This window comes from Neomonachus schauinslandi, chromosome 9 (assembly GCF_002201575.2).
Source record: "Neomonachus schauinslandi chromosome 9, ASM220157v2, whole genome shotgun sequence".
Lineage (NCBI taxonomy): Eukaryota > Metazoa > Chordata > Mammalia > Carnivora > Phocidae > Neomonachus > Neomonachus schauinslandi.
The window spans coordinates 4,456,786-4,475,236 of record NC_058411.1 but is presented as its reverse complement, the minus strand read 5'-3'; the positions used below and the strand labels follow the sequence as shown (position 1 = coordinate 4,475,236).

The window sequence follows — 18,451 nt, the reverse complement described above, 5'->3', positions numbered from 1 at the left end:
AGAGCAGTTTGCATTTTTCTAGACTTTTATGTAAATGGAATCCTACAGTAGGTACTCTTTTATATCTGGCTTTTCTCAGTTCACGTGTGTTTGGTGTCCGTCCGTTTTGTATGTATCAGGATTCCTTTTGATAGCCAAGTCGTGTTCCCGTGGATGGATATATCAGTTTGTTTATGAATTAACTGTTCAAGGACAATTTGGGTTGTTTCCAGTTTTTGGTTATCATAAATGAAGCTGCTGTGAATATCCATGAGCAAGTCTTGTGTGGATATATATGTTCATTTCTCTTGGAAAATACCGAGAGTGTAATTGCTAAGTGGTATGCTATGTGTATGTGTAAATTATGATAAATTGGCAAACTATTTCTTATTAGCAGTGTGGGAGAGTTTCACTCCCACCACACTCTCATTAGCCCCTGGCCTTGTCAGTCTTTTCTTTTCCATTGTAGCCACTGTAATGGGTGTGCAGTGGTGTCTGGTTGTGGTTTTAATTTTACATTCCTGATTCATGGGTTTGAATATTGAGTATCTTCTATGAAGGGTCTGTTCAAATCTCTGACCCACTTAAGATGATGATGATGATGATGATGATGATGATGAAGGAAAAGGAGAAGCAGCAAAAGTAGTAGTAGTTCTAGGAGTTCTTTGTATATTCTTCGATTGTTTTCTCCCCTTCCATGATTTCCTGTGTTCTATCTAAGAGATTCTTGCCTACTCTAAGGTTGCAAAAATTTTCCCTTATGTTTTCGTCTAAAAGTTTCATACTGTCAGGGCACCTGGCCGGCTCAGTCAGGGGAGCCTGTGACTCTCGATCTCAGGGTCATGAGTTCGAGCCCCATGTTAGGTGTAGAGATTACTTAAAAAATAAAGAAATAAAATTTTCCACACTTTTGCTTATACTTTTAGGTCTGTGATCCCTTTTGAGTTAATTGTTCTGTACAGTATCAGTAAGGTTTCTTCCTATATTTTTGTTGTGTGGAATACTCTGTTGTTTTAGCACCATTTTCTGAAAAGACATTCCTTTCCAATTAGATTGTTTTTGGACCTTTGGTTGATAATCAGCTGGCCATGTAAGCATGGGTGTCTTTCTGGATACTCAGTTCTGTTCCATTGATTGCTTGACCACATTCTCTTGGTTACCATGGCTTTGTAGCAGTGTGTGAATTTTGGTAGTGCAAGTCCTCCAACTTTTTCTTTTTCAAAATTGTTCTTGCTATTCTAGGTTCTTTATATTCCCATATCAATTTTGCAATCACCTTGTCAATTGCTACAAAAAAAAAAAAAAAGCCTGCTGGTATTTGTGTCCAATTTACAGACCAGTTTTGGGAGAATTGACATCTTAACAGTATTGAGTCCTCTGATCCATGAGCGTACCATCTCTCTGTGTTTATTTAGGTCTTCTTTAGTTTCTTTCCCTGAGCAGTGTTTTGTAGTTTCCAATGTTTGGATGTTGGACATATTGTATTAAATTTATTTCTCAGTATTTCATGGTTTGGGATACTATTGTGAGTGGAATTTTATTTTAAATTTTATTTTCCAGTGTTTATTGCTAATATGTAGAAATACTATTAACTTTCTTAACCTTGTGTCCTGTGACATTACTAAATTTATGTCTTAGTCCTAATAGCTTTTCCTAGATTACTTAGGAATTTTCACACACACAATCACATTGTCTGTGAATAATACAGTTTTAGCTTCCTTTCCAGTGTGTATGCATCTATTTCTTTTTCTTGCTGTATTGCAATCACTAGCATCTCCAGTACAATGTTGAATAAAAGTGGTGAGAATGAAATCCTTGTCTTTTTCCTGACTTTATGGGGAAAGCATTCAGCCTTTCACCATTAAGAATGATGTTAGATAGGGGCGCCTGGGTGGCTCAGTTGGTTAAGCGACTGCCTTCGGCTCAGGTCATGATCCTGGAGTCCCGGGATCGAGTCCCGCATCGGGCTTCCTGCTCGGCAGGGAGTCTGCTTCGTCCTCTGACCCTATCCCCTCTCAGGTGTTCTCTCTCTCTCATTCTCTCTCTCTCAAATAAATAAATAAAATCTTTAAAAAAAAAAAAAAAAAAAAAAAAAGAATGATGTTAGATATGGGTTTTGGGAAAATATCCTAAATCAGTTTAAGGGAGTTACCTTCTATTCTTAGTTTTCTGAAGGTTTTTATCATATATTGGTGTTAAACTTTGTCAAATGATTTTACCACACCTGTATTTTTTCCTATATTCAGTTAATATGGTGAATTACATTGATTTTTAAAAGAAATGTTACATGAACCATGCATTTCTGGAATAAACCTTACTTGGTCATGATGTATTATTTTTTTATATATGGTTAATTCTATTTGCTAATAATTTGTTAAGGATTTTAGATTTCTGTTTGGCTTATACTTTTTTCTTGTGTTGTCTTAGTCTTGTTTTGATGTAAGATTAATATTGGCCTCAAAAAAATGAGTGGAGAAATCTCTCATGTACTTCCTGAATGTTTGTGTAGGAGTGGTGTTATTTCCTCCTTAATGTTTGACAGAATTCACCAGTGAAGACATCTGGACCCAAGGTTTTCTTTGTTGGAAGATTTTTGTATTACAAAAATATTTTGAAGGTATATATGGGGCTATTCAGGTGTTCTGTTTCTTCTTCAGTCACTTTTGTAACTTTTTTCTTTTAAGAAATTTGTCCATTTCATCTAAGTTGTCAAATGTGTTGGCCTCAAATTGATCTTAACATTATTTCATTACTTTTTTTTTTTTTTTTAAGATTTTATTTATTTGGGGCATCTGGGTGGCTCAGGTGGTTAAACGTCTGCCTTCAGCTTGGGTCATGATCCCAGCTGGGGTCCTGGAGTCAAGCCTCACATTAGGCTCCCTGCTCAGTGGGGAGCCTGCTTCTCCCTCTCCCTCTGCTCTCTCTCTCAAATAAATAAATACAGTCTTTAAAGAATAAAAGTAATCTTTAAAAATAAAAGATTTTATTTATTTACTTGAGAGAGAGAGCAGGTGTAAGCAAGAGCAAGTGAAAGATACAAGTCTCCATCCCAGGACCCCTGGGATCACAACCTTAGCCGAAGGCAGACTCTTAACCAACTGAGCCACCCAGGTGCCTTTGTTTCATTACTTTTTATTATTACTTTCATTCATTCATTCATTATATTTCATTTGTTGTTACTATTTATTTATTAATTATTTATTATTTTTCATTATTTTTCCTTCCTGTTGATCTCAGTACCAATCTGGTGTCATTCCCCCAGTCTGAAGAACTTATTTTAACATTTCTTGTAATACAGACTTCCTGGTGGTGAATTATCTCAGTTTTTGTTTATAAAAACATCTTTATTTTGCCTTTGTTTTTTCCATGTCAGCCCTTTATGAAAATACCTTTATGGAAGTATAATTGATCTACATTAAACTGCATATTTGAAGTATACAGCTTAATAAATTTTGACATATGTATACGTCCATGGAACCATCACCACAGTCAAATTAAGTGATATATCCATCATCTTCAAACGTTTTTGTGCTCCTTTGTAATTTCTTCTCCTGCCCCTCCATGCCTTACACTTGTCTTCAGGCACCCACTGATCTGTTTTGTCATTATAAATTAGTTTCCATTTTCCAGAATTTTTTGTGTAAATATAGTCATAGGGTATGTACTCTTTTTTAATGTGGCTTTCCCCCCATTCAGCATAATTATTTGAGATTGATCCATGTTATTGTGTGTACAAATAATATTTTATCCCATCATATTGATAAGTAGGATTCCACCATAGTAGGATATGCCATAGTTTATCTATTTACTATTGATGGGCATTGAGTTGTTTCCAGCTTTTGGTTATTACAAATAAAGTTACTATGAACATTCATGTGCAAGCCTTTTAGTGAGTACATGTTTTCATTTCTTTGGTGTTACAGACTACATTGTGCCCCTCTCCCATTTATATGTTGAAGCCCTACCCCCTAGTGTGACTGTATAGGGCCTTTAAAGAGATAATTCAGGTTAAATGTGGTCGTAAAGGTGAGGCCCTAATCCAGTAGGACCGGTGTCTTTAAAAGAAGAGGAAGTGACAACAGAGCTTTCTCTGTGCTGCAGAGAAAAGGCCTCATGGGGACACGGCAAGAAGTCGGAGTCTTCAAGCCAAGGAGAGAGGCCTCAGCAGAAACCAGCCCTGCGGGCACCTTGATCTTAGACTCCCCGCCTCCAGGATTGTGAGATAATAAATGTCTGTTGTTTAAGCCCCAAACTGTGGTACCTTTTTATGGCAGCCTGAGCAGACTTAAGATACTGGGTAAATACCTAGGATTAGAATGTCTAGGTCATATGCTGGTGTATGTTTAAATTTGAAGAAACTTCCAGTTTTCTAAATGGTTGCACTATTTTACAGTCCCACAAACATTGTGTGAGGGTCTGCACACAATGTGATTGCTCTGCATCATAGCCAACACTTGCTATGATAGGCCTTTTAAATTTTAGCCATTCTGAAATGAGTGTAGTGGCATCTCACTGTGGTTTTAATTTGCATTTCTCAAATGACTACTGATGTTGTGCATCTTTTCATGAGCTTCTTTGCCATCTGTATGTATATTTTTTAATGTCTGTTTAAGTTTCTTGTCCATTAAAAAAAAATCAGACTGTTTCTGTGTTACTGAGTTTTGAGAGTTCTTTACATACATGTTTATTACATGTATGATTTGCAAATACTTCCTTCCAGTGCGTGGGTTGTATTTTCATTCTTATATTTTTGGAAGAGCAGAATTTAAAATTTTTGATAAAGTTTAATTTCCCGATGTTTTTCTTTTCTGATCATGCTGTTAGTATTGCGTCTAAGCAAACTTTGCCTAACCTAAGGCCACGAAGATTTGCTTCTGTGTTTATTTTCAGAGGTTGTATAGTTTTGGGTTTTATATTAGTCTGTGGTCCATCTCATATTAATTTTTGCACATGGTGCAAGGTAATGGATGGAAATTCCTGGTTTTGCATGTGGATATTCAGTATTCCTGCAACATTTGTTGAAAACAATACCCACACCTTTGCAATGGAAAATTAGTTGACTGAATATGTGTAGGTCTATTTTTGTAATCTTGTCTCTCCCATTGCTTTCTTTGTCTTTACACCAATACCCCATTGTCTTCTTGTTATCTTTCTCATTATTTTCATCTAATGAGTCTTGAAATCAGGTAGTATAAGTCTTCCAGGTTTTTTTTTTTCAAAATTATTTTGCCTATTCTAGGTTCTTTGCACTTATATTTCAATTTTATAATCACTTTGTCAATTTTCTACCAAAAAAAGGCCTGCTTGAACTTTGAATGATATTGTATGTAATGTACCAGTCAATTTTGGAGGAGAATTGAATTCTTAACAATTTTGAGTCTTCCAATCCATAAACATAGTATACTTTTCCATTTATTTAAATCTAGTTTGGGGCGCCTGGGTGGCTCCGTCGATTAATTGTCTGACTTGATTTTTGCTCGGGCCATGATCTCAGGGTCCTGGGATTGAGCCCTGCATAGGGCTCTGTGCTCAGCGAGGAGTCTGCTTCTCTACCTCTCTCTCCCTCTGCCCCTACCCACCCTCCTCACGTGTGCATGCTCTCTCTCTCTCTCAAATGAATAAATCTTTAAAAAAAAAATCTAGTTTAATTTCTTTCACCAGTGTCTTATTGTAGTTTTTACTGTATAACTCTTTCACATTGTTGTTAGGTTTATCCCTAAGTATTTATATTTTTACACTATTGTAAGTAGTATTATAAAATTTCAATTTCTGATTGTATATTGTTGGTATATAGAAATACACTGATTTTTGTGTATTCACCTTGAATTCCATAACTCTGTCATTTATTAGTTCTAGTTGCTTTTTTGTAGATACTGTTGTATTTTCTGCAAAGATGACCATTTCATCTGTGAATAAAGGCAGCTTTAATTCTTTTTTTCCAATCTGGGTGCCATTTCTTCCTCCCTCCCATGCTGCATTCTATCCCTTCCTTCCAACTTATTGCATTGGCTTAAGCCTCTAGACCCATGTTGAAATGAAGTGGCGAGGGTGGACATCCTTGCCTTGTTCCCAGTATTATAGGGGAAGTATTCATTTTTTTTCACAGTTACATATGTAAGCTATGTGTTTTTATAGATGCCCCTATGAATTTGAGGACATTCCCTTTTATTCCTAGTTTGTTGAGTATTGTTATCATGAATTACTGCTGGATTTTGTCAGTTGCTTTTCTGACATCTTTTGAGGGATAATGTTTTTCCTATTTACTCAGTTAATATGGTGGATTTTGTCAATAGGTTTTTTAGTTATTAAAACAACCTTGCATTCTTGGGATAAACTCCACTTGATCATGATTTATTATCCCCTTTATATAATTTGGGATTCTGTTGGCTAAAATGTGTTAAGAATTTTCACATCTGTGTTCAAAGGCATATTGATCTGTACTTCTCCGGTAATATCTTTTTCTCCTTTTGATATCAGGGCAATGCTGGCCTCATAGAATGACTTTGGGATTGTTCCTTTCTCCCCAGTTTGCTGGAAGAGTTTGTTTAGAGTTGCTATTATTTCTTCTGTAACATTTGCTGGAATTGACTAGTGAAGTCATCTTAGCCTGAAATTTTCTTTTGGGGAAGATTTGAAATCTCAGATAAAATTTATTTAATAAATATAGGGTTATTCCAGTGTTCTCTTTCTCTTTGAGTGACCTTTGGTAGTTTGTGTCCTTCGAGAAGCTTTTTTCTTTCATCAAAATTATCTAATTTTTTGGCATAAATTGTCTAGAGGCTTGTTAATTTTGTTGACCTTTTCAAAGTACCAGATTTTTGTTTCATTGATTTTCTTTATTTCTTTTCCTTTTAAAAATTTAATGATTTCTTAATTATTTCCTTCTGCTTAAACCTTGGGTTTAACTTTATATTCTTTTTCTAGTTTCTTAAAGTAGAAGTTGAGACTTCTGTTCTTTTCTAACCTAGATCAGTACCACAGGAGCTTCCCCTTATCCATGAGGGATATGTTCCAAGACCCCCAGTGGCTGCCTGAAACCAGGGATGGGACTGAACCCTGTATATACATACTAACTACTATGTTTTTTCCTATAAATACATGCTTATGATAAAGTTTACTTTATAAATTAGGTACAGTAATAGATTAGCAACAATACCCAATAAAATAGAACAATGATAACAACTTAGTTATAACAATATAATATGAGTTATGTGAATGTGGTCTCTTTCTCAAAAGATCTTATTAAACTGTACTTACCCTTCCTTTTCTTGTGATGATAGGAGATAATAAAATGCCTGTGTGATGAGGTGAAGTAAGTGACATGGGCACTGTGACATAGCGTTAGGCTACCACTGACCTTCTGACAGTATGTCAGAAGGAGGATCATCTGCATCCAGACCATAGTTGACCTCGGTGACTGAAACTCTGGAAAGCAAAACCCTGGGAAAGGGGAGACTGTTGTGTAAATTTCCCTCTGGGTGTTGCAGCTACATTAACACAACTGTTGATATATTGTGCTTTCATTTTTATTCATGAAAAAAATACTTTCTAATACCTTTTTTATTTCTTCTTGGTCCATGGATTATTGCAGGAGTGTGCTATTTAGATTCCAAATACTTGGGAGTTTTCCAGATATCTTTTATTGATTTTTAATTCCGTTGTGGCACAGAGCATACATTGTGTGTTTAAATCCTTTTAAGTTTATTGAGACTTGTTTGACGTTCTAGAATCTGGTCTACCTTAGTAAATGTTCTGTGTGTAATTGAAAATAATGTTTATTCTCCTGTTGTTGAGAGTAATGTTGTATACGTCTCAATTAGATTGAGTTAGCAAATTGTGTTATTCAAGTCTTCTGTATCCTTTCTAATATTTCTGTCCATTTGTTCTCTTAGTTAAGAGCAGCTGGTTGAAATTTGTGACTAGAAGAGTGAATTTGTCTTATTTCCTTTTTAAGTTCTATTAGTTTTCCTTCGTTTATTTTGAGGCTCTGTTATTAGGTACATAACCATTGAAGATTGTTGTTTCCCGATGAATTGACTCTTTAATCATTATGAGAAGACTTTGTTTATCCCTGATAATATTCTTTATTCTGAAATCTCCTCTGTCATTAACCTCCGCGTTCCTGGTTTACTTTGATAACTGTCAGCATGATACATCTTTTGCCATGTGTTTACTTTTAACCTGTTTCTGTCTTTATATTTAAAATGTGTTTCAGGACACCTGGCTGGCTCAGTTGGAAGAGCATGCAACTCTTGATCTCAGGGTTTTGAGTTCAAGCCCCACGTTGGGTGTAGAGATTACTTAAAAATAAATAAATGGGGGGCCTGGGTGGCTCAGTCGGTTAAGCACCTGACTCTTGATTTCGGCTCAGGTCATGATCTCAGGGTTGTGAGATTGAGCCCTGAATGGGGCTCTGTGCTCAGTGGGGAGTCTGCTTGTGGATTCTCTTTCCCTCTCTCTCTGCCCTCCCCACCTCTTGCTCTCTCTAAAATAAAAGAAATCTGGGGCGCCTGAGTGGCTCAGTCAGTTAAACATCTGCCTTCGGCTCAGGTCATGATCCCAGGGTCCTGGGATCGAGCCCCACATCAGGTTCCCTGCTCAGCGGGAAGCCTGCTTCTCCCTCTCCCACTCCCTCTGTTTGTGTTCCCTCTCTTGCTGTCTCTCTCTCTCTGTCAAATAAATAAAAATCTTTAAAAAATTAAATTAAATGTAAAAATCTTTAAAAATAATAAACTTATTTATTTTATTATTTTTTAAGATTTTATTTATTTATTTGAGAGAGAGAGCGTGTGTGAGAGAGCACTCATGAGCAGGGAGAGGTAAAAGGAGACTCCCCGCTGAGCAGGGAGCCTGATGAGGGGCTTGATTCCAGGACCCCGGGATCATGACCTGACCCGCAGATGACAAACAAACTTTAAAAAAATAAGTAAAATGTGTTTCTTGTAGGCAGCACTTAGTTGGATCTTGATCTTTAGTTTAGTTCTGTGTACCAGTCTTTTCCTTTGAGCTGGTGTATTCATCCTGTTTTCATTTAATGCAATCATTGGCATGTTTGGGTTTCAACTCACCATCTTGTTTTCATTTGTTGCACCTGTTCTCTTCTCTCCTTTGTTTTTGTGTTTTGTTCCCCTTTTCTCTTGGATGAACTAGTATTTCTATGATTTCATCTTATCTGTTTTGTTGCTTTTTTAATCTGTGGATTTGTGCTGTTTTTTACTTTTAGTGTTTGCTTTAGAGTTCATAGTATATGTCTTTATCTTATCAGCCCACCCTCAAATCCTCTTAGATCTCTACGTTTTGTGTGAGCATCTTACAATGTACAGATCTTCAGTTTTCCCCTTAATAGTCTTTGTGTTGTTGTTGGCATACATTTTATTTCTACATATATTACAGTCCCCACAATACATTGTTATTTTTGCTGGAAACGGCAAATTATTTTTAAAATATTTTAATAATAGAAAAGTATGTTCTATTTCCCTGCATATTTGGTATTTCCATTGCTTTTCAATCTTTTTAAAAAAGATTTTATTTGGGGCGCCTGGGTGGCTCAGTTGTTAAGTGTCTGCCTTTGGCTCGGGTCATGATCCCAGGGTCCTGGGATCGAGGCCTGCATTGGGTTATCTGCTCAGTGGGGAGCCTGCTTCTCCCTCTCCTGCTCCCCCGCTCATGCACACACACTCTCTCTCTGTCAGATAAATAAATAATATATATTTTTAAAAAAGAGTGTTTATCTTTATGTCATTGAGGATTATTATAATCGCTATTTAAATGTGTCTGATAATTCCATCATCTGGGTCACTTCAGGGCTGACATCTATCATTTCTCTTTTGTGGTGGTTACTATTTACATTTTCCTGATTCTTTATATGTCAAGTAACTTCAGAATATATCCTGCACATTTTGAATATTGTAAAATCCTGGGTCCTATTGAAGTTCTATGGAGAATAGTGATTTGTTTGTCTTAACAGGCAAGTGACCATGTTAGATTTAGATTCCAAATTCTTTCTCTCTTTCTTTGGGCAGTGGTTCCATTTTCATTGCAGTGTTCAAACCGTTTGTGATGCTGGGCCACGAAGGGGTTAGTTTCAGACTTGGGCGGTGGTTATATGGTATTCTGCTTCTCCTAGTTTTGGCTGTGCTTCTGAGAGTGTGTTCCATGACTGTATTGCTTAGGGATTGTTCTGGGGTGCCTGTCAGTTCACACACAGAACTAGAGGATTCTCAGCTCTCTCCTCTTTGGAACTTCTCCCACACCGCCTGGCCCGCCAGGGCCTCCTTTCCTGGTTCTTCTGCCCAGAGAGATGGCATTGTCTCAGACTGTTAGCCTTCTGCCTCGTCACAATATCTATAACTGGGATCCCTTTCAAGGCGAAGTAGCCAGAGAAAATAGAGAAGAAAATAATGTGGCTTTTCCCCTTACCATTGTTATAATAAAGGTCCTTTCCCTCAGCTCTTCTATTCAGTTGTTTTCCTTCCCGGTTTTATGTACTTGTGCTGCACACCCAGAGCACTGCGGTCCTGTGGTTGGGGCTGGCATTGGGTCATGGCAGGAGAGCAAGAGGATATATTTTTAAATTTCCCCCATACTCTCTGGCTTACAGGGGCCCATTTTCTTGTTCCTTTGACCAGAATGACAGATTCATTTCAGAATTTTTGCTGTCCATGCTCACTATGTAGTTCCTTAATTCAGTAAGTCCATTTGTCAAAGTCAGGAGTTAAAAGACAACAAACAAGCAACCCCCTCCCCCAAACCCCACAAATCTAGGCCCTTACCTTGCAAATTTTTATTTCCCTCCCCAACCCACTTGCTGTTATTTACTCTTTAAAGCCTTTAGGTAGTTGCTTTGTGAATTTTGTCCAGAGCTTTTAGTTGTAATTGGTAGGAGAGAGAATAAGAGGCCATAGCAGGCTTATTCCATTTTGGGTTAAATAAAACTAGATTTCATCTTTAAATCCAGTCTTTTTTTTCCCTTCAGTATGTTTTGAATAATTTCAATTGCTGTGTCTTCTAGTTCATTATTATTATTATTATTATTTTGCTGCAGCAGCTCATCTGCTGTTAATCCCATCGAATGTATTTTTCATCTCAAACATTGTGTATTTCATCCCTAGAAGTTCAATGGGGGACTCCTACATCCTCCACGTCTCTATCTACCATGGTCACTTTTGCCTCTACCCCCCCCGCCCTTTTCTTTTAAGAGGGAGAGAGAGTGCACATTGGGGTGGGGAAGGGCAGAGGGAGAGAACTTTGCAGGGCTCGATCTCACAACTCTGAGATCATGACCTGAGCAGAAATCAAGAGTGGGACACTTAAGTGATTGAGCCACCCAGGCGCCCTGCTTTCTTTTACCTTCTTAAATGTATGCTAGACAGTTACAATCACTGTTGTGGTGCCGAGGTCTGTCATCTATCACTTCTGGGTTTAGCTGGGTTTAGAGACCGTAATCTGAGTGATGTGGTTGCTCCTTGTTTCTAGGCCCCTTCTGTGGACAGAGCTAGGAAATATTTTTGTTGTTAAGAAAAGAAATACATCAGGGACTCCTGGCTGGCTCAGTCGATGGAGCGTGTGACTCTTGATCTCAGGATTGTAAGTTTGAGCCCCTTGTAGGGTGTGGAGATTACTTAAAAATAAAATCTTAAAAAAGAAAAAATACTGATTTTTTTTCCCCAATTCAAATTTAGGATTATAGAATTTTTCTTTAACTTCTTTGGTTTTATATATTTTCTCTTTCTTATACTGGAAATTTTTATTTCTATCTGCCTTCGTACAATTTTTGGGGTATATATATCAACACTAGCTATGCGACGACTGAAGACAGTTTAAGATTTCTTGTGGTTCTTTTGGTCCCCAGAGTATGTCCAGTTAGGATCTACCATCAAATTACTGATTTTCTGTTCAGAATGTATATTCAACTAAGGATGTGCCATTATATTAGTGTCCTTTAGTGCCTCTCAAAATAAATCCCATTTGTGTGGCTAAGCCACCAGCTCAACACATGGTTAGTTTTATTTGCTTAATTTTGCTTTCACATCTTAGAGCCTGTTTTATGTTAATTTGGTTGCATCATTTTATAAAATATATACATGACTCTAGAGAAGGAATTGGAAAACTATAGCTCATAGGCCCGATCTGGCTTGCCACCGGCTTGGTACGATCCTTGAGCTAAGAATGGTTTCTAGGGGTGCCTGGTGGCACAGTCGGTTAAGTGTCCCTACTCTTGATTTCCACTCAGGTCACGATCTCAGGGTTTTGAGATCGAGCCCCGCTGTCGGGCTCCGTACTCAGCGTGGCATCTGCTTGAGATTCTCTCTCTCCTCTGCCCCTCCCCCCACTTGCGCTTGCACGTGCTCTCTCACTCTCTCTCTCTAAAATAAATAAAATCTTAAGAAAAGAATGGTTTCTGGGGCGCCTGGGTGGCTCAGTTGGTTGAGCGTCTGCCTTCGGCTCAGGTCATGATCCCAGGGTCCCGGGATCGAGCCCCACATCGGGCTCCCTGCTCAGCAGGGAGTCTGCTTCTCCCCCCTCCCTCTGCTTCTCCCCCTGCTCATGTTCTCTCTCTCTCTCTCTCTCTCTGTATCTCTGTGTCTCGAATGAATAAATAAAAAAACCTTCAAAAAAAAAAAAAGAAAAGAATGGTTTCTACATTCTCAAATGGTTGTAACATACACATCTGTGCACATGCCTTCACACATGTACATGCACACAGGAGAGTACGCAGCAGTAACTGTATGTGTCCCCCAAACCCTAAACTGTTTACTGTCTGGCCCCTTACAGACATCTTCTAAGTACTATCTCTAATCCTGTCTCATCCTGTCTCCTCCATTCTCTTTATTTACTTCTTTAGTTTCTGGTTTATCTTTCTGTTGTTTTTAATGGACGCAAGCCACACACACGTATTCCTGTCCCCTCTTCCACTCACCTTGTATACTGTTTCTCCGCCACCTGGGGCTTTTCTCACTGGACAGTATGTCTTGGAGGCCGCCCCGTAGCAGGGCGGGAGGGCAGGCCCCACTCTTCGCAGCTGCATCACCTTCTGGAATGTGGATGTACTAAGGTTTATTCAACTGGTCCTTTCTGGATGTACATTTGGGTTATTTCCAGTTTTTTATTTTTACAAGCATTGCTGCTTTCAGTGGTGTTGTACTTACATCTTTTTGGGGTTTTGCCAGTGTGCCTTTGGGATCGCTCCTACAGGTTGCTTTGTGGGGTCATGCAGATTGCTGAGAAACAAGGCATGTGTTAGTTTGCTCGATGTTGCCCCAGTTCTCTCCACAGGGATTGTATGGTTTTGTGTTTCTGTCAGCAGTGTGTACAGTTAGCTAAAGCCCCACAGCCACCTAATGGAGTGTGTTGTCAAACTGGGATTTTGCTGATTTGATAGGTAAGAAATGGTATCTCTGTGTAATTTAAATTTGCATTTCTCTTGTTATGAGCAAATGAAAGGACCAGTTACATTTCCTTTTATGTGAACTCTCTGTTCACTTTTCTAGCATTTTTTTTGTACAGGTGCTGGGTCTTTCTCACCTGTTTTGAGAAACTATGTATTAGGGATAGTAACCTCTGCCTCTAATATAAGTTGCAAATATTTCTCCCATTTGTCATTTTTACTTACTTTTTTTTGGTGCTGTGCAATGGTTTTTAAAATTATTAATATTTTCATGTAGCGAGGTTAACCCATTTTTCTTCTCATTGCTTCTGGCCTCAGAGCCATGGCTAGGAAAGGTTCCCCCAGCTCCAGGTTGTAGAAAAACTCAATCAGGTCCTCTTTTCTATTTTTTTTTTTTTAACATAAGTTTCTGACCCATTTTGAATTTATTGACAGAGCACTTTTGGTGTGCTCTGTGATTGGCTACTTGTGTGAATTTAAACTATAGAAACAGGCCCTTTGCTCCCTTCTCCAGCTTGCTTTTATGCATAGATTCCTGATATCTTAGCATTTGAAGAGACCCCAATGTTTATTTACAGGGAGAAAGAATTGAACTCTGGGGAGAAGGAACTTGTCCAAGGACCCACAGCTCTGAGCTGGGGACTTTGGCTCTGGCTGGCCCCAGAAGAGAAGGTTTCTGAGCATCTGCCTCATGTCAGCCACTTAGCCAGGCACATTGCCTTTGTTTGCTCCCAAGCTGTAGGCCCCATTTCTCTCCCCACCTTACAGGTGTGGAGGCTGAAGCAGAGAGGCGTGGTTTGCCCGGGACCCAGAAGTTTAGCAACAGGCCCCCAGGGTGTCTGCCTGAGAGCTTGGGCCCTCCCACGGGGGAGGGAGGCCTCCACCAGCCTCCCCAGGGCCAGCGATGATGTGACATTGAATGAGGCACTCTGCTTCTGCCTCCCACCCCCACCGTGGCCTCAGAGTTCCTTGAGAGTCAGGTTTCCTTTGTCTCCATGTCCAGGACCACAGGAGGACCCTGTGACTGAGTGTCATCCCCAGGGTGTCTAACAGGGCAGGGATGACGGCTCCCCAAGTGCTGGCTTAGCCCCAAGTGCCAGGGTGTTGCTGGGAGCTAGAGACCTCAAAGTCCCTGCTTTTCAAGCTGTCCTTTTGTTCACTGATCCATTTGTGTATCCACTCATTCACTTATCCAGCCATCGGTTCAACACACCTTAGTAATGCCTGCGCTGTGCAGACTCAGTGCTGCCCAAGGGCGACCTGGAGATGTGACAGATGCCAGTCCCCAGGAACTCACGGTCGTGTGGGGTAGGCAGGTGACTGAGGGAGCATGGGGTCCCATGGGACCCAGAGCAGTGTCTCCCCTTGCATTTCCTCAGGCTTGGGTGCAGAGGAGTGGTGGGGTGGGGTCAGGGGGCTAGGGCACCCCAGTCCTCCTGTCTGGGGTCCAGCAGCGCCCAGAGGCAGAGGTTTGCTTGTTGTCAGTCCAAGCCCTTTGTGGTGATGACCAAAAAGCCAGGCCTGGAGAGGGAAGGGACTCCCCCAGGCACACAGTATGTAAGCAGCTGGGCCAGGAACGGAGCCCAGCCTGCGCCCCAACCCCGCGCCCTTTGGAAGTGGCAGGGATGCGAGGAAGGATGAATCCAGAGTCAGCCCAGAGTTTCCCACGTTTGTCCGGAGGGCCGAGCAGTTGTCAGATTTCAGGGATGTTGAGTGATTTTCATACCTGAGTATGTCGTGGTGTGGATTACGTCTCCCACTTTCCCCAAAGCCAGAGCCTTCAGCCAAGTATCTGCTTCCTGCCAGAAGAGTCTGAGGAGGACTCCCTTCTGGATCCAGCTAGTTAGGCCCGCGCAGCACCATCCCATGCCCCTGGGATGGGACACACCAGCTGTTGTTGTAATTAAGGTTGCCATAAAACCCACCAGCTAGACACACAAATGGCACCTCTGCTCTTTCCCGGGGCAGGAGCAGTTGTGAAGGCGAGTAAATCACGTTCGGCGGCGATCACTTCAAAGGTCAGCTTTCCTCTTACAGCACGTCATTGGCAGGGATCGCCCGTAACACGGCTTGTTTCCCGGCCATTCAATTTTATGGTGCCCTAATGAATTGGGCCGTTTCCATCCGTTCTCAGGAACGTACAGAACAACGGTTTTCATTCTCCTGGAAAGTTTGTCTTGGGAGGCAGGTGTGTCGGGCTCACGGGTAGTTCTGTCACGGACAGGCTGAGGGCCCCTGGCACCGTGCTCCTCTCTGGGCCTGCATGCACCCTCTGGGAAAAACTACCTCTGGGCTGTCCTCATGAGACCATTTATGTGGAACCCCTGCCCAGTGGCTGCCATTTACCTGGCACTCAGAAGCAGCAAGGGGGGCCCTCTTCTTCCTGTCTCCTTTCCTGGGTCAGTGCATTTCCCAAGCCCCTGTGGGGATCAAGGTGCTGTGACTGGAGAGGGGTCTGTGGCATGTAGGCCGGAACCTGCGCCCAAGAGCTCCCGGTCCTCGCTGCCAGGGAGCTGGGAAGTGCCCGGCACGTGTGTGAGCCCACCAGTGGCCATTCTGTGTGAGCTCCTGTTGCTCTGGGGGCTACCCCGTGCCTCCCCCCCCTCCACCAGGGAGGGCAAGCTGCTCAGTGCATCAGCCGCAGCCAGGGGCGTGAGTCGGGCCGGACATACTCTTCTCTTGGTAGTTGCTACCCTGGCCATCTCTGGGTTTCCTGTCCCTCACCTGAACGGTGGTGACGGAGAGGGCTTTGGGAAAAGGGGAAGAAAGGCGTTGAGGCCCAGTGTGGCCTGGGCCAATGGAAGCCTGGGGTGGCTGAAGTGAGGGGTGACTGGAATGGCGCTGGGATGGGAGGAGCCGGTAGAGGGACTGCTCCAGAGCCGTGATTATGGGCGTTGCTCCCGCCCCTCCCCTCCCCACCAAGGTGGATTCCAAACACAGCCTGGGGTGGCACTGTTGTGAGCTGGACTGTTGTGCAAACTCAAGGGAGCTCATATTGGAGACTGTGAAGGCATGCAGCGCCGCGCCATGCCCCCCCACCCCCCACCGCCCCAGGCCCCAGCCTCAGACTGGGCAGGTGGAGCATTTGGCCACCAGCACCCCCACTGGGCCCCTCTGGCTGGGAGCACGGAGAGACGTCCTCCCCCGTCCACACTCTGTGAGGCTCAGGGCTGGGGAGCAGCCACAGGCTGGCTTTCTGCCCTGTATTCAGAGGCCTGCAGGGCTGCCCTCTCTTTTCTGCCTCTGGACCACTCTTCAGGCTTCAGGGGGCTCACCCTGAAATCAACTTGGCTAGGGGCTGCTTCTGAAGAGGCTCAGAGAAGAGCAGTCATTTGCCTCTATCCTCCCCCAGGAAATTGTCTCCCTATTTATGGAGGTAGGGAGTGGCCAGTAGGAGACTGGGTTGTGGGCCCCAGGGAGGCAGCAGAGATGGGGAGAAGGCCACCACCCTGGCGGTGGGACTTTGGGCAAATGCCTACATCTCTGAGCCTCAGTGTTCCTCATCTGGAGAATGGGTCTCAAAACAGCCTAAATTGACTTTATAGAGTGCTGCGTGTAATGTGAATTTGACTTATATACATTTGAAAGAGGATGATAGAAAATATATCTGCAAAATTTTAGAGGTTGTGAACTCCAGTTTTTTAAAAAAAATTTGTCAAGACTTCTTTTTCCCCAGTCAGCAGGTGAGGGACCAGAGAACTGTGTTTATGCTGTGGCCACATGGTGGCGCCCTGGGAGCTGGTAAACAGGCCAGCCAGGACCAGCCGGAAGGCCTGAGGCCACCTTGTATTGGCCTCTTGTTGAATATTGCAGTCTAAAGCATGCTGTCAGTGAGTTTGTTAAGTAGAGATACTTGTTAGTCCCAATACTGGGACCCTCCCCCAACCTAAACCAGTTGCTTTAGAATGGAAGGTGAATGTGATAAAATCCTCTGGAGAAAAAAGAACTGCTTGATAGTTAATCACATTGGTTTACAAGACAGGCAGCTATGAAATATTGGCCATGATGCTAATAAGTAAAAGTGTCTTTAAAGCTAATCTGTGTATTGTGGTTCTGCCTTTATGGTCTCCAGGGACTCTGGCTTTCTGCATTACAGTTACTATTCCAGAGAGAATAGGCTGGGGTTTTGTGAGCTGTGAATTATGTGACGTCTTTAGAAGCAAGAGCCTCTCACAATATATGGCCTGGTATCAGTGGGCATCATTGATGCCCTTTTGGTGCCCTTGGGCAATGGGCCCTTCCCAAAGCTCGCTTTTATCAGGCACCAGCTGCTGTCTAGAGGACTGGTGTGATTGGAGAGATCATCACGCCTCCCTGGGTGGCTAATGGATGGTGGTCATGTGTCTGTAGACGTGGGGTGGGCACGCGACAGGGAGGACTGTCTGTGGGGAGGGGCCATCAGGCAAGGCTGTATCTCCTAGCAGCCCAGCACTGTTCTCACTGGATCCACCTGCTGGCTGGGCTCCTGGCCCTCCCTGTGGGTGCCTGCCCTGTACTCCTGAGGCCCACCAGCATGATAGGTGCCCACTCTTGCAGGTGGTGAGAAGCTACAAGGCGACCATCCAGCAGACCTTGGACATCCTCTTCCTCCAGGAAGGCTCTGAGTTTCTGAGCAGCACAGATGCTTCGAGCCGGGACTCTGCTGACCGCACCATTATTGCCTGGGATTTCCGGAGCTCTGCCAAAATCTCCAACCAGATTTTCCACGTGAGAAACCCTATTTGGCATTGCTTTTCAGTTTGTTTCAGCTGCAGGATGTAGCCATGTAGCCCTAAGCTGCTGAGATCCTAGGTCACTTCCTGGTGGGGGTGGCTCAGCAGGCAGGATCTTTAGAGACCATTCAGGTGCCTGAAATCTCTTGGGTCGGGTAGACAAGCGCAGGTCCAGGCCTGCCTGGAAAGCCTTCCAGAGGTTCCAGATCACAGCATCTCCATGGCTGTCCTACTCATCCTCTGCCTGGCATGGCCACTCTGTAGGGGAAGGGTGTGGAGGGGCCATCCATCCAGATCAGTAGAAGATTGCCACACAACCCAGGACACTTCTACCTTCCCTCTGCCACCCCAGCCAGCCCCTGGGTTTCTGTCC

General features: G+C 42.5%; 1 protein-coding gene across 2 annotated transcripts in view; it reads left to right on the top strand.

Annotated features, from left to right (window-relative positions):
- The window catches only part of WDR25 (WD repeat domain 25), a 139,181-nt gene that overhangs the window by 118,405 nt on the left and 2,325 nt on the right, over nucleotides 1-18,451 (top strand). For both annotated transcript variants that reach the window (XM_044917903.1, XM_044917904.1), the window contains one exon: nucleotides 17,903-18,073. In XM_044917903.1, the coding sequence (XP_044773838.1) occupies nucleotides 17,903-18,073 (171 nt within the window). The remainder of the gene's footprint in view (nucleotides 1-17,902; nucleotides 18,074-18,451) is intronic.